At 39.9% G+C, this 14770-nt stretch overlaps 1 protein-coding gene across 8 annotated transcripts in view; it reads right to left on the reverse strand.

Annotated features, from left to right (window-relative positions):
* Positions 1–14770, reverse strand: part of RUNX1T1 (RUNX1 partner transcriptional co-repressor 1) — a 114996-nt gene that overhangs the window by 25386 nt on the left and 74840 nt on the right. For all 8 annotated transcript variants that reach the window (XM_075085376.1, XM_075085379.1, XM_075085383.1 and 5 more), the window contains 4 exons: positions 12385–12566; positions 4376–4626; positions 3115–3200; positions 2250–2451 (listed from right to left, as the gene is read on the reverse strand). In XM_075085376.1, coding sequence (XP_074941477.1) covers positions 2250–2451; positions 3115–3200; positions 4376–4626; positions 12385–12566 — 721 coding nt within the window. The remainder of the gene's footprint in view (positions 1–2249; positions 2452–3114; positions 3201–4375; positions 4627–12384; positions 12567–14770) is intronic.

The raw sequence follows: 14770 nt of genomic DNA on the forward strand, positions 1-14770 counted from the left end.
GGAAATCACTGACATTTAGAAACCCTGCAGCAAAAAACCCAATATTTACATGTTGTGCACTTTAATTAAAATACTGGAAGAATTTTTCACCCCTTCCTCCTCACTTCGAAACTAAAATAAAAAGCCCTTAACAGAACAGTGTCTCAAGGCTCACAGACACTGCTTCAATTTTATTGTACCTCTGAATGTTAGGCATTTTCATTTTGTTACCTAGGTTATTACCAGATTTGAGGAAATATAAGGATAACCTTTCCATAGACTCCGAAGTAAGTATTTTCTGCCTTCCATGTCAGACACGCGCTTATCAATATTTACAATTGACATGATGGTACATCATTGAAGCAATCCAACTTTCATGTTCATGAGTCTTGGAAGCAGTTTTTAAACCCAAATAACCAAAATGGACGTGTTAAAACTGAAGCGGACTCACTCCAACCAGTTCGGTTGTACCCACAGTACTGCAGAGGTTACTGGTGTGTTCAACACCAAAGGCTGTGCTGTGTAATGTCTCTTTAAGCAAACAGACTTTGCTGTTTCCAAGACTTCATCTTGACAAATACACAAACAAAATTATAAAATAGGGATCGAACTGTATGCTTGAGCTTCATTTTATCTTTTGTTGCTGTTGCGGGTCTATTTTTCTTGGACTGCACTACTATCTATGTAGTTCTGATGAACGTCTTTAGTTCCGGTTTCTTTGGGGAAATTATAAAAACTCAGTTTCCTTTCATTATTTTTTTACCCACTAACTATACTTACAAGTACGATGGCCTGGCTCGTTTTGCATCACAGCTTTACTAGAGAAGGGTGCCACCAGTTTTGATCTAGGAGTTTCCTCACAACTGTTCTTACAGAAGCTGCAGATGTGATCGACATTTCAGATGCCGTATTTATGAGTCTTTCTTTACATTACATTTAACACTATTCGTATAAGCCATTACCTGAATGCTTCTTTCTGAGAAGGGCTCCTCTAGGGACTAGACTTATTAGTGAAGTTGGGAACAGCATTTCCATAACCCTTCTGACTGAAGCTGATTTATAGAGCTATTGGCTCAGATCATTTGACATACCCAAAAAAAGGAGAAGGTCTGTTTGTTATCAAGAGGCACTAAATATTACAGTAAGAACTCTAGAGATTTACCAAGAGGAAGATAGAGAAGGCATTAGATTTGTTTTTCTATTTTTCTATTGTTAATTAAATAAGTTTTAGATTTAATAAGTTATTCGTAAGGGCAAAAGGAAAACACAGCTTTAAATAAAATATATTTGCAAAATAACACACAAGTGCAATTCCTCTAATGACCACAGTTTATGATGATTTTGAGTAGATGGTATTTGATATGGACATTTTTTTAAAGATAAATATTAGACAAGCAATCCTAGTTTGCTGTTCTCTTCAAAAGAGCAGAGAACAATAAAAGGGCATCACCAAGATGAGTTTCTTTACCACACCTGCCATAACAGTGAGAGGATAGGGTAGAACCAGGCCAAGATATTAATAAATCACAGAAAGCCCACAAAATAGAAGCTTGTTTTTATACAGCAGAGTCATCTTGGAGTAGCTATGTGAGGTATCCCGGGAGTGTGACTGTGAAGGTCTGCAGGGGATGAAAGTCCAACTGCTTGGTCTGCTCCTTCTAAGTGGGCTTTGCAGCTTGTGCTGAGCTCTGAGCGGCTCTGTGTAACTACATAGCGAGCAGTACCCAAACTAGCTCAGGCACACCTGTGTAAGCTGCAGCAGTGGTCACAGACCTAAGACGGTCATGTGTGCATGGCTGTGGGCATCCATATCTTTATCTCTCTCTTGATTTCCTTAGAAAGACAACTTTCAAGTCAAGTCATTTGATTCAAGATGGTGAAAGCCCTTGCTTTCACAGGGCTAACAATGCAGAAGCACCTATAGATTTCCTTAATCAAGGAGGCAAGGGAGGGAGACAGAAGGGACAGAGAGTCAGTCCACATCTCTCTTCTCCACCATCCCTACCCGAGAGTCTGTCCTCCTGCCCCACCACTCTCAGATACTGCTGAATGGAAAGCAAATTACCAAACATCACTCAAAAACCCAAGCTGTTCCACATGTAAAGGTGACTATTAGGGCATAAGGAGTTACAGTTAATTCAGTAGTCAGCAGAGGGGAATATTTCATCACTATCATGGTAGAAGAATCAGAAGAACAAATATGAACTTCATCTAACACTTAGCTGAGCTGAAAGAGGGTCAGTAAACAATTTTTAATGAGGATACTGTACCTAATGTAACTGGATCTGGATTCACTGGACTCTGCTGTCTGGAATGACTACTGCTGCTGTTACCGCCTTTTTTTAAATCTTCCGCATCACTGTACCGCCGTATCCAGTAATTAAGCTCCTCACGGTCTGCTTCTTGACATCGCCGTAGTACAGTGAGAGATCGCCTAGTTTTTTCCACCATGTCCATTATACAGTTTAACAGCTATTCACAGCGGTGGGTGGAGCAGAGACAGAAAAAAATACTATTTTATTCATGAACTGACAGAAAAATAAAGAAAACATTAATGTGCTGAATGCCTGGGTTTTAAGAATGAAGAAGCCTCCCCCTGTTATTTCAAATACAGGGTGGGTTTTTTTTTAAGAACGACAATCCCATCCTGTTTAACTGGTGATCCTAGACTATACAGATACAGATTTCTGGGGCAAAGGGAGAAGAAGAGGAGGAAAAGACTGAACAGACTGTAGTCCCACCACTAGTATCACATGGCATCAAGAAGGCCAAGAGATCTGGTCCAGAACTGATGCCTACAAATGTTATGAGTACTAATAAATTCAAATAACAAATCCAATTAACCTGTACTAAGGGTGAAGGACATATATCCCAGATGCACGGTTTACAGACAAGAGTCTACTCCCCTTTTGGCAGCCTGTAATAATTAGGATACTGCAATAAGCACTTAACAGCAAGGGCTGATATGAGCTACCTAATGGGGAACATCAAGCCCCTAGATTTAATTGCCAACATTTTTGAAACTTTTCCAGGGGTTCAGATTTGTTTTAAAAGAAAAAGTTTAAATTCCTATCTTAGAAATGTGCCTTTCAGACAATTATTAAAACACATTATTAAAATATATTTAGCCCTTACATGGTCAAGGTGTTTCCACTCTTCTGCCCATTCTCTGTCTGTTAGCCTGTGATCAATCATTTCTTCTTGACGTGTGCCATGCAACCCTGCCAAAAAGGAGCAAATCATGTTTACAATGTTGGGAGTCCTCTAGGGGGAAAAAAAGAAAAAAGAGCCTATCAGACAAGTATATCATACATTATCTGCTCTAGTATCAGGAATGCCACCACAAAAATAAATGGATGCTTAAAAACTTGGCTCTAAGTTCTCTTTAGCACTTTTCCTCACATAAGATGCTACTGTTTGTCTCAAATTAATGTCTTCAGTTCTGCAAGTTCTGTAGGTTGCAAGACGACCTCTCAAAAATGGACATAACCCTTTCTGACTATATACACTTATTATATGTAAATATATTACATATTATACAATGTATAATTTTTCATTTGCACCACTTGAAGAAGTCAGCAAGACTTGGTAACTCAGTGTATCAAATACTAGCTGTACTTCAGAGAGTTGAAAAAGTATTAGTATCAACTCAATGTTATTTCACTAAATGCAGTAATTACTACCATGTCAACAGAGTGTCATTAAGGGTTCATCCTTTCACAGATGTTTAAACAACATGTGGTTAAAATGTAACACATAAATCAGAGCAGCTGACAACATGATACAACCAAGCCAGTATTTATTATCAACACTCAAGAGGAACTGACACTTGCTCTTTGTTTAGCCTCCTCTATACAGATGCTGAATATTTGTAAACGCTCCTCTCTTAATGAAGATTTCTTTAAAACAAGGAAGAATACTAAGTTCAGATGTGAAGCAAGCCAGGCAAATCCAAGAGCATCAGACATCCCATTAACCCAAAATGTGGTTGGCGCTTCTGCTGTTTACATCTTCTGCGGAGGACCCCACGCTGAAGTGGACTATTGAGATGTCACATACAAAACTCTTCTCCAAAGGCCTTCCTCTAGTCTAAGCTGAAACCAAGCTATATCTATGTTGTTATCATTGCAAATGTGGCATTAAAAGAAAAATAAAAAGCTCTACCTATCCTTGCCTGCCAGACACCTGAGTGCCCATGTTATCTACACAGCTGTGAAAGCACAGGTTCTGACTCTTCTGACTCTTGCTTTGGAGTGTAGCAAAACCACAATTCAGTGGCAGGTATATTTAATCAGAAAAAAAAAAAAAAAAAAAAACACCTGTTCAAAATACAGACTGTAATTAAAAGGAAAAGAGAAGCCTAAAAAAACAATGCAGAAAAATCAACATGCCTTACCCATAGGTCTGTTTCTGTCCCTGAGGTCCCTGTGGTTGGGGTGTCTGTATGAGTCCCTGTAGTGATGGGCAATGGCCATATCATCCAAACGATAATGCTGAGGTGGAGGTGGGGTGGGATGAGGCAGACCATTGGGCTGATAAGATAAGCCATTATTTGGACTGTACCGCTGGCCTGGGCTAATAGTGCAGGGCCGCTTGCTTGGATGCTCTGAGTGCAAAGGCTCTCTGTCAAAGCCGTTTTCTTTGGTTCTGAAAAACAAAGTAAAGAACGTTAAATCACTTAGCGAGCGGAGCTGCTCAGGAACACACACCCCCACCTACACATGCAGCTTCAGGAACTAAAGCTTGTTCTTTCACTTCCAAGTGTGCGGTGTTGCAGAACATTTCATAACACTGCTTCTTCAAAATATACAAAGAACACATTCACCTTGTCTAACTATCCCTGTAACTTGAGAAATACTAGCAGGGCGAGCCTTCTGATGGAGCACCTTAAAGAGCTGGGCTGGAGAGCGAGCAGCCTTCGCTGAAATCACCAGCTGATGGGATGGATACGCATGTAATTGCAGAGCTGAAACAATCAACTGATACATGAAGCTAGAGGCTGAGAAATTCCTGGTTTCAGTAGTGCTACAGCACATAGTGATTAGGGGAAATCTTGAAACGTGGGGTTTCGTCAAGATGACAGCATACTGTCTTTAAGGTAGCGCGTGTCAGTGTGTGGAAGCTCGGCTATACGTAATGCCAGGATGAGCTCCCATCAAGATCAGTGTCACACTGAGACTTTGGGCAAGAATGACTCCAGATGATGAGAAATGCTTCCTTCAGGGATTTTTTTGTATCTATATTTCAGCCAAAGGTGCTGTGTCTGTCATTAATTTTGCAGAAAGATTTCATTATGCTTAAGTCCTCAATAATGCTCAAGATTTCCCACTCCATTTTTCTTCTGGGTTTTATGCTCAGGCAACTTTGAAGAGTTATCAGGGGGAAGGGCAGTTTTTTTGTATTATAGATACTTGTTAATTCAATTCATAAGCAGCTATTTCCAAATAAGTCTCTATTTTGCACCTCTGCTTGAGAACCTGGAACTCACACTGAACTCATCTTCCATTAAAATAAAAAAAGGCAGGCTAGAGTTACTTCAGCAGGGTCACAACTCCTTTCAGGGAAGCTTAGTTTCACTGAAGCACAGGGGGTTTTTACCACTGCAATAAACAAAGCCTACAAAACAGCAGCTTTGAACAGAAAGGTTATTAGACAGAAATATTGCAAATTGTTGAGGTTGCATCCCTCCCTCCAAAAGCTTTTATTAAACAGCTGATATATTCCAGCCTTTTTCAAAGAGAACTTTCTCCTCCATGATTTACAGATGGCATAATAGATCTTCCTAGTAATAACACAATTTTTGGTCACTTCGACAGGAAGGTAAACTTGATTTAATTTTCTTATTTGGCTGCTGTTAAAACCAACTGCCCTTCAACAAACCCTCCCCACAAACCAGCCAACTTTGAGGCACTGTCCATGGAGAAACACTCAATGTACTGGTTCTCCTTTAATGTCAATGAGAGGAAGGATGAAACCAAATCTTTGCCAATATCCACTGGGAGAGAGTATCAGAGTAAGATCTTGCAATTACCAGCAGGAAATGAAAAGATGGGTTGCACTGTTCTCACGAGGAGTAAAGACATTTTCCAGGGACCTCACCACAATCACTAATGCCAGAGAAGCTGCAGGTATATATATTTTATTATACCTTAACTTGGCCAAGAGGGGTGAATCTTTCACCAGTACAGCAGGACAGCTGTTCTAATTTTGGGCAGACATATAAAAGACGTACATTGTTAGAGTGGAGTATGCACTTTGTTCCAAGGCAAAGGCAGAATGGCTGTGAAAATTCCTGATCAGGAAAAACTGAGGAGCATCATATATTTTTAATGACTTCTGGCACGATGGAACTGCTTGCAGTAACTCCCAATGGGTAGTGATGTTTTTGACAGCTGTCCAGGACAAGTTTTGTGTTTAGTTGCTGGTGTGTGTTTTCTTTGCATATATATACTCAATCTCAATGTCCAGGTCTTTCAATTGTAAAAATACTATGCAAGCAAAAATAGACTTTCCTGTATTACAAGCCAAGCTATTCATTTGCCAAAGTTCTTTAGTGTTACAGTTAGAATGATCTCAAACTAAGATGGGGAAAAACCAGAAACTGTAAGTAATTAAATAACTTCATTGACTTCTTTTGATCCCTCGGTGTAGGAAAAGCCAACCAGGAAACTGTGACAAGTAGGAATCCAGGTTTCCTTTTCTGCACCATAATTAGATGTTAAAATCACATATTTTCATACAAATGTACACATTTGCACCTTACTGTACAGGCACTTCTGTGTTTCTAAGGAATGCTTTGTACTTAATTACCTTAACTGGAACGCACTGCGTTAGCTTGGACAACACACCAGCATATCCATTTTCTTCTAGAACCCCGAGTTTAACTAACACAGAAATTAACACTACCATTGAAAACACATTTACTGAAATTAAATCCCTATTTTTGCTATTATGCTGGGTAATGGCTGTCAGGTGTTTTCTGGGTGTAAAAAACCTTAATTCTACAATTTGTTGTTACATTTCCTGCATTAACCAAATAAAGAACTTAGCAGGATACCAGAATGAGACTGTACATAAACTCATTTTGTGTGTCTGACCATATAAAGTATACAAAAAAGTAACAATTTCCAAAACCTCATCAGAACAGGAATCACTGGCAAATTTACTGTAACTGAATATAGTGATAAAAGATAAAGTATTGAAGAGTGCCATAATTCAGATACCCTGAACTCAGCCTACTATTCTGCTTCTGATCTCAGTCCTACTCCTTCTTCCAGGTCTCACCCCCTTGGGATGGCAGCATTTCCCCAGGTGCCTGAGGAAGCGCTCCTGTTTCACAGTAACTGTCAGACCCATGTGAGTACTAGTTCTAAATCCAAAACTGCCACAGTTTTCATCTGATATAATCTGATTTTTACCTGATCCATCTAATATTGCAAAGCAACACCAAGTTGTAGAGAGGAAATAACACTGAATGTGTAGGACACCTAACTGACCCATTTGCTTGTTTTTCTTTTTCTTGCTCCTGTTGGTCACAATTTCCTTGACAAGCACATAAATCGACACTGCTGTCTGGAAAATTGGCAATATGTCATTTTCCTTGGAGCCATGATTTACTCAGATTAAAGATAGCAGAATAGATACTAGCCATTAACCTGTACCCATTTAACAGACTTCATATTGTTTGCAAGTTATCATTTCAAGTTTTAAATTATTACAATTTATGGAAAATTTCCTGGGTAGGAAATTTGACCAGGCAAAACTGCCTTGGCTGGAAAATTAAATTTCACCTGATCAAGAGTATTACACCATTTTCACTGAAAGGTAGCTTGAAAGAAGGAGGCAAAGCTGTTCACCTGCTATTTGTGCAGGATGCTTTGATCAAAATTGGACTTCCACCAATAAATTCTGGTGACCAAACAAGTGATAATTCTTTGCTGGAATAAAATATTTACTTTGTTTATAATACTGTGTTACAGAAAAGATTAATATTGCCTTGCTAACAGTTCATATTAAGAAAATTCTTTTAAAATTCCTCCTAATTACACATGGTTTACAAGGAGCATAGCTGTAAGAGCTGTAAGCATCCTTCACCTTACTGAGATGCGGAGGAGTTTCTTCAAATAAGAAGATTTACCTAACTGAATTTTCTAAGTCTGTCTCTGTGCCCACGTACCTTCGACATAAATTCCGTGTCAGGAGTGCCAAAGGTACAGCAAGCAGAGCAGCACCATCTAAAATCACAAAACAATCATGGCCACTTTTGTTTTCTTCTCACTCAAAATTACAGCTATTCTAACAGATTTTTTTGCTATCCTATATCCACTTTGCAGGCAGCTGTCATAAATGTAGAGTCACTGTATGACATGCTCATGTGCCATACAGCCCTTCCCAGCAAGCTCAAAGGATGACTAATTAGCAAAAAGTCTTTTGTGGTGAATGTATTTAGAATCATGTTATTTATAATTAAGCATTCATTCACCAAAATAAAAATTCATATCGGTCCAAGTTCCTTTGCTTTACTACAGTAGAATGTAAACTCCAAAAGTTGTAAACAAAATATAGTGAACACTTTGTTCATGACATGTCATGCACAAATTACCAAAATGTGTTGTCTCCTCAGGTGTCAGTTTTTCTCTCTTGCAGTGACTGATGGTTCCCAGTGTTACTACAGAAACAGATTGATCTTTTTAATGAGCTAGTTTAATAGACTCCAAAATCTCACCGTGGCTGCTCATCCGTGTCAGACCATATGCACCAAGAAAACATTCAGTAAAACACAAAGCTCTGCTGTCAGATTGCTCTATAAAACCTCACATACAGTAGACTTGGATATGCAGATAAATAACCAGAATTGGAAAATGCATATGCAAAAAAGGTTCTGAAATTATAAGCAGAAAAAATTACTGTATGTGGATTTTCTTTAACCAAAAATCACAAGGTGGATGCGGTTGTGTGCAACACACACATTCCACTTCCTTTGCTTAATCCCTTACTGTATTTTACCTCTATAGGAATCAACGGTATGCAGCTACCTGTGCTGAAAATAGAAATGTAAATATGGAAGAACATGCGTATATATGTTTCTACTATATATGTGTAGGCAAGCATCTATATATGAGATATATATACACGTATAAATATAGAAATAAAAGATCATATACCTTGGGAAGTGAAAAAGATGTCAAAATTTACTTTATTGAGAGACATATCGCCAAACAAAACTATTCCAACTGCATGTAGCTCCCCTGGCAGGATGTTGCCTTTTTGGGGTGGGTTGTTTTTTTTTTTGGAAACATTTTTTTTTTCCATATTCCAGCAACAGAGTCACAGCAAACCCTCCTCTTACAGGATGCCTCCTATCTTCCACTGTATTTTTATATTTGAAAACTACTTAGATATCTAAATAAAAGGTACATGTATTTCCAGATGTTTCCTCCTGCTCCTCTGTAAACCATTAAAATAATTAATAGTGTAATGAGTATAAAGCCAGACAAGTATTTTGTTTCAGTACTTGCTCAGTCTAGGCATGCTCTGACTCTGAGGACAGGTTTTTGTGGTTGATTTACTTACATTACCCAAATTAAAAGGTATGCAAACTCCCATTCAGTAAATTTAAGAATCTTTCCAACAGGATCTTGTTCATTTTACTGAATCTGTAGTACAATGTTCTTGAGTGCAGGAGACAACTCCCACTGAACTTGGTTCAGCCAAAACTACTGTATTAGTTTTTTTTTCTTTGTATAGCTTCAGTCATAGTCAACAGAGAAGTAGGTGTGACTAACCAGTGACAGGGTTGTTTGACACTGCAAAAAAACTTATTTTTTAAGGTCAAGGCACCATTCCAATGGGTGAGCTGAGCAGTCTCTGTCCAGGTCTTCCATGACAGCAAAGAATCTCAGGGTCAAAAAAGAAAGGATGCGTTTGTCTTTTTGCCAGAACCAAAGAGCCTAATTCCAAGCCGCGATCAACAGAAGCTGCCAGAAGCTCTGGCACCTTGGAGCGCCCAGACCAGTGAGACACTCCACTTTACAGCACCTCCCAGAACCCTGGGAATTCAAACACAGGGTCTTACCCGCAACACTGGAAGTTAAACTCTACCTTTCACCCCAAAAGCTGCATTACTACCTGGAGAGGAACTGAAAACTCCCCAAGCTTGAAGGAGCCTAAGACAGACTTCGGTTGTGAAGGCAAAGAAAGGCCCTTGCTTGTGAGCAGAGACTTCTGAGTTTCAAGAGCACCTACGTATTTTAACTGAAAGGGAACACTGAGAACAAAATCCATAAACCAGACTTCAATCTCTCTGGGCCTAGGCCTCAGTTTTAATTAAAAAAAATGAAGGCAGACTTTAAAATCCAATATTCTTCTGATCTTCCAGTCCCTTTACGGGCTGCTCCTATGTCCTTTTTGCTATAAGACTAATATAGGGTCTTTTCATTACTAAGTTCTTGTACCGGTCTTCACCTGCACCACCCATACCCTCCCACACAACCAGGACTGAAGGTACCATAAGTGTTTATTACAAAATAACCGAAATTCAACACTGTCAAACTGGGTCTCAAAGGCAGGGAGTATTAGTTTAGAATGCTAAGGAAGAAAAACAAAGGAAACATTTTATTGCCCATATTTCCTTTGCGGCCTTATGGGAGAAGGGAGTAATACTGCTCTCTATTAAAAGGAAAAAAAAGTAAGGTAGGGCTGTCAGGAAGGCACGTCCATCTTCTCCTCTGTATTCCCTCAAGCAAGACCTCACGGGCTTATGAGATAATTTAATGTGTGTGTATCTGTTCCTAAGAAAACCACCATGGCTGCTACTGACACTGGACTATGGCCTGCTGATATTTAAGTTATTCACGAGATGTGCAAGGTTTTAAGAGGCCTTTTTAATAGACATTTTGTTACAATGCTCCGCAAACACTGAGGACATGCAGCAGAACTGTCCCAGGGAGCCAAACTGCAGCTTTGAAATGTTCTCCCTTTGCGTGGAGTAAGAGACTAGATGGAAAATGTCTAAAACTCAATTGTCTTTCTTGGATACAGTTAGCAGGTTTGTGTTTATACCAACGGCTGTTTCAGTTTGGTCTAGCTGTTAGGAAAAAATGGTGAAAAGAGGATCTACAGAAAAGGGCTTCTCTGCTGCTATCTTTACTTTCTTGCTGGTCCATTAGGATTTTCCTGAAACACAGTCTAAAACAAAATACTTCCACATTTTCATCTCTCCAATGGCTTCGTTACTTTAATTTTTACTGCTCGCTTCTGGCTCTGAGTAGCTTGAAGTTTTATTATGCAGACATTTTCAAGATCTTGCATCTATATCATTAATATCTCATTTTCATAATCTGCTCAAAATTTGGTGTTGAATTTTTGCCTACCAGCCTCAGGAACTTTCAGGCTTTGCTTTCTCCACAGGTTTTGTGCTATCATGGCCTGTCCCTACAGAAAGAAGCCACCTGTACAAACTTTGCAAATCTTCACTTTTTTCATTTAAAAGATAACTAGGACACTTGCAGTGCCTTGTGCACGCAGGCAGGGGCATTTGGCAGAACAGCATTATAAAAGTTTTCCATACTATAAAACCATGGAAAACAAAACTAAGAAAAATCCAATATCTGGGCCTTCTGAAGGTAACACTTATACACTAGCCTATTTCTAACACTATCACGGGAAGACAGTTCAAAATAAATAACCACAAAAGTAATTTTCTCATAACACTAAACAAAGAACTTGATTCAAGTAAGTAAAAGAAACTGTTCCGTATTCCTAGAGCTACTGCACTTTGCACATGGTCACTTGCTTCCCCTGTTTCTGCACGGACTCTTTCTCAGCTCAGCAGCAGCAGATTTCTGTGAACATTTCTCCTGTTTGGAAGAAATAACCTTATGGATATTGGATGTATGGGTAAGGAAACATGGCACAACAGAAGGAGTCAAGGCCATGACTGTGCTCTGGAGCTTGCCTTGTACTTCCCAACTAGCCACTTTCCCCATATTTACTGTTTAATCCAACAAAATCTCAAATACAAAGGACTTGCTTATGGAGCTGCAGTAATCTGCTGCTCAGCACTTTATGCTGCAGAGAAATACTATGCATTAAATAGTCAGTATGGCATAGGCCAGTATTATTTCTACACCTATATGACCACAGTGTGTCCTCAGGCAATTTTGCTGCCCGAGTCAGTGTGTGCATGTATCTATGTATCTAGATACATAGACATGCTTACACACATACACAAAGGTAATCTGCCCATTGCACAGCTGTAATAAGAGCAGGACCTGCACCCAGAGAACTCCATCCCAGTTCCCCCCCAGGCACCCACCCACACGCTCCCCCCTTGCTAGCAGAGCTCGGCACGTTCAACCCACGGGACGTTTCTGAGCGCGGTGTGAAAGGCACGGCGGTGCTCACCTGTCTGGAGTTCGCCTCTTCCCGTTTTCGTTCACATCGAGAAGCAGCTCTGAGGAGTCAACAGGTGAGGTGGTGCTGGCATCCAGAAGCAGCTGTTCGTGCTGGGCGAGGTACTGGGCTGGGTTCTGCTTGGCTAGCCTTGCACAGTGCAGCAGCTCCCGCTGCAGCAGGGGCAGATTGGCCTGCAAGAGCGTTGCACACGTTAAGAAGGGCTTGCACACGGTTTCCACAGAGATCAAGCAGCAAAATCAGAAATCAAAGGAAAGCCTGCTCTGGGATGAACCTGTTGCAAGCATCCTCAGTTAGGTTTGGTGTGGTTAGCTGCCTGAGAGCAGGCAGCCTCCTCACAGGGTCAGGTCATGACTATGGTACATATGCATGGAAGGATAGGAGGTACTTATGAAAATGGAAAAATAAAAATGCAAATGCTGTGAGGAAAACTAGGTCTGAGCTCCACATCTTTACAAGGGGAAAAAGCACCGCCCTGACTGACTTCATCTCTTTTCTTACTACCCAAAACCTGACCTCCTACAGAACAGCAGTTTTCAACAAGTAACAAACCTCCTTCAATACTTGTTTCCCGTTCAGACTGCCATCAGTACTTGGAAATCATTCGAAACCATAGGATCCATGGTTCTGTAAGTTGCCTCTGTCACCATCCTTCAAAGGCCTTGGGGAGAACAGGATTGCTCTCAGCTTTCCCATTACACTTGCAGTTACACATTAAGATCAAGATTACAACAAAATCTCATGTTCCAGAGCTTCACTTAATCATTCAGAGGCTACGATCCTCCTCCTAGCCAGATGTACCTTGAAGTATTTTTAGCCTCCCTCTCAGGGCCCCAGGGGGAGTTGGGTCATGGGCTGGAGAGTACCAGGACTCAGACACAGAGAATTTAAAATGCTCATTGATCCCTGGGTGGCACGTTTTGCCCATCTGCTGGGGTCATACTAGTCATACTTCTCGCCAGTTTTGGAACCAAGATGGAGCTGTATGACTTTCCCATCGGAGGAGATAATTACACATCCTGGGAAACATCTTCCTTTCTTTGCAGCATTTGCGTACGTCAATACTACCGTAGTCCAGTCATTTCTTACCTACTTATTTGTGCCGTAAGGTGACATGCCCTGACCTCTCTTGTTCCATGCCTAGTGCACAATGATTTTTTGCCTGGGGATTTTCAAGTATTGGATTAAATTTCATGACCTTTAGTAACTAGAGACAAAAAACTCAAATGGTCCCCTTTGCTTTGAAATAACTCCTGGGGTGGAGAAATCTGACCCCCAACATGAGTCAAAAAGGTTCTGAAACTAACATACAGGGAACGATGCAAAAAAGCAGATGTTCTGGAAAGTTCTGAGCACAGGATCTAGGCAAATTACTTTGCTAGCATTATAACAATGGTAAATGCTCCAGCGCATGTTGCTGTACCGTAAGAGTAGATCCACTGTGCAAGAAAAAAATGCCAGAATAGGGTTAGTATACATCATGTGTACCATCTTTTCAACAGCAAAAAAACGCCCAGCAATTGCTATTGCTTATTTGTCTTAGGGTGGGAAGACAAACGATTGTGGAACATGAAGTCCTTTCAGACCTCCACAGAACACAGATATTTTGTGGAAGTACCGAAGAAATATCTTTCAGTTCTTATCTGTCACATTTTTGTCCAGGGCTACCACATAACAGAGAGAGATGTTGAATGCTTTTGTGAGCAGGGTCTTCCCGTTGTTTTAATTTGACTGTTATTTTTTAAAACCTCACACAGAATAAAAGTCAAGATATCCAACTACCTAAACTGCCTTGCATGGCAGAAAATGGTTGGAGAAGTTTATAAATATTTACAAATAAATATTTAGAGGACATAATAGGATCAGACCTGGGATTTTAATAGTGGTTCATACTTGAAAGACGTATCATCACATCTCAGCACTCCTGTGAGTTAGAAATGTAAAGTCCCCGCTTTGCAATTAAGAATTCAAGGAAAAACAATACGTTTGCAATCCTTATCCACTATCACAAACAACAGGGATCTATTTCATACATTGGCACTCCTGGCGACAACCAAATTTTGAACTCGCTAGCAAAAAACTTGATTTATTTTACTTGTTTTCCTTCTCCTAAAGAACTGTTTTTCCTTGCTCTTTAACCATAAACATGAAGATTTGCAGTTAAATGTATCCTTTATTCTAAATGATAGAACATGTTTTCTGCACACAGAATAGATGTATACAACTTTTAATATATTTGTTAAACATGGATCTACACTCAGTTTCTTAATTTTTTAGAAGTTATAAAAAACTATGAATGACATGCCTTGTAATTTGGGTTTATAACGGCATCAAGCAATGTTTGGACAGAGACTTAAACTCGAAGTGAAGAAAAGCA

The sequence above is a fragment of the Phalacrocorax aristotelis genome, chromosome 2 (genome assembly GCF_949628215.1).
Source record: "Phalacrocorax aristotelis chromosome 2, bGulAri2.1, whole genome shotgun sequence".
NCBI classification, from domain to species: domain Eukaryota; kingdom Metazoa; phylum Chordata; class Aves; order Suliformes; family Phalacrocoracidae; genus Phalacrocorax; species Phalacrocorax aristotelis.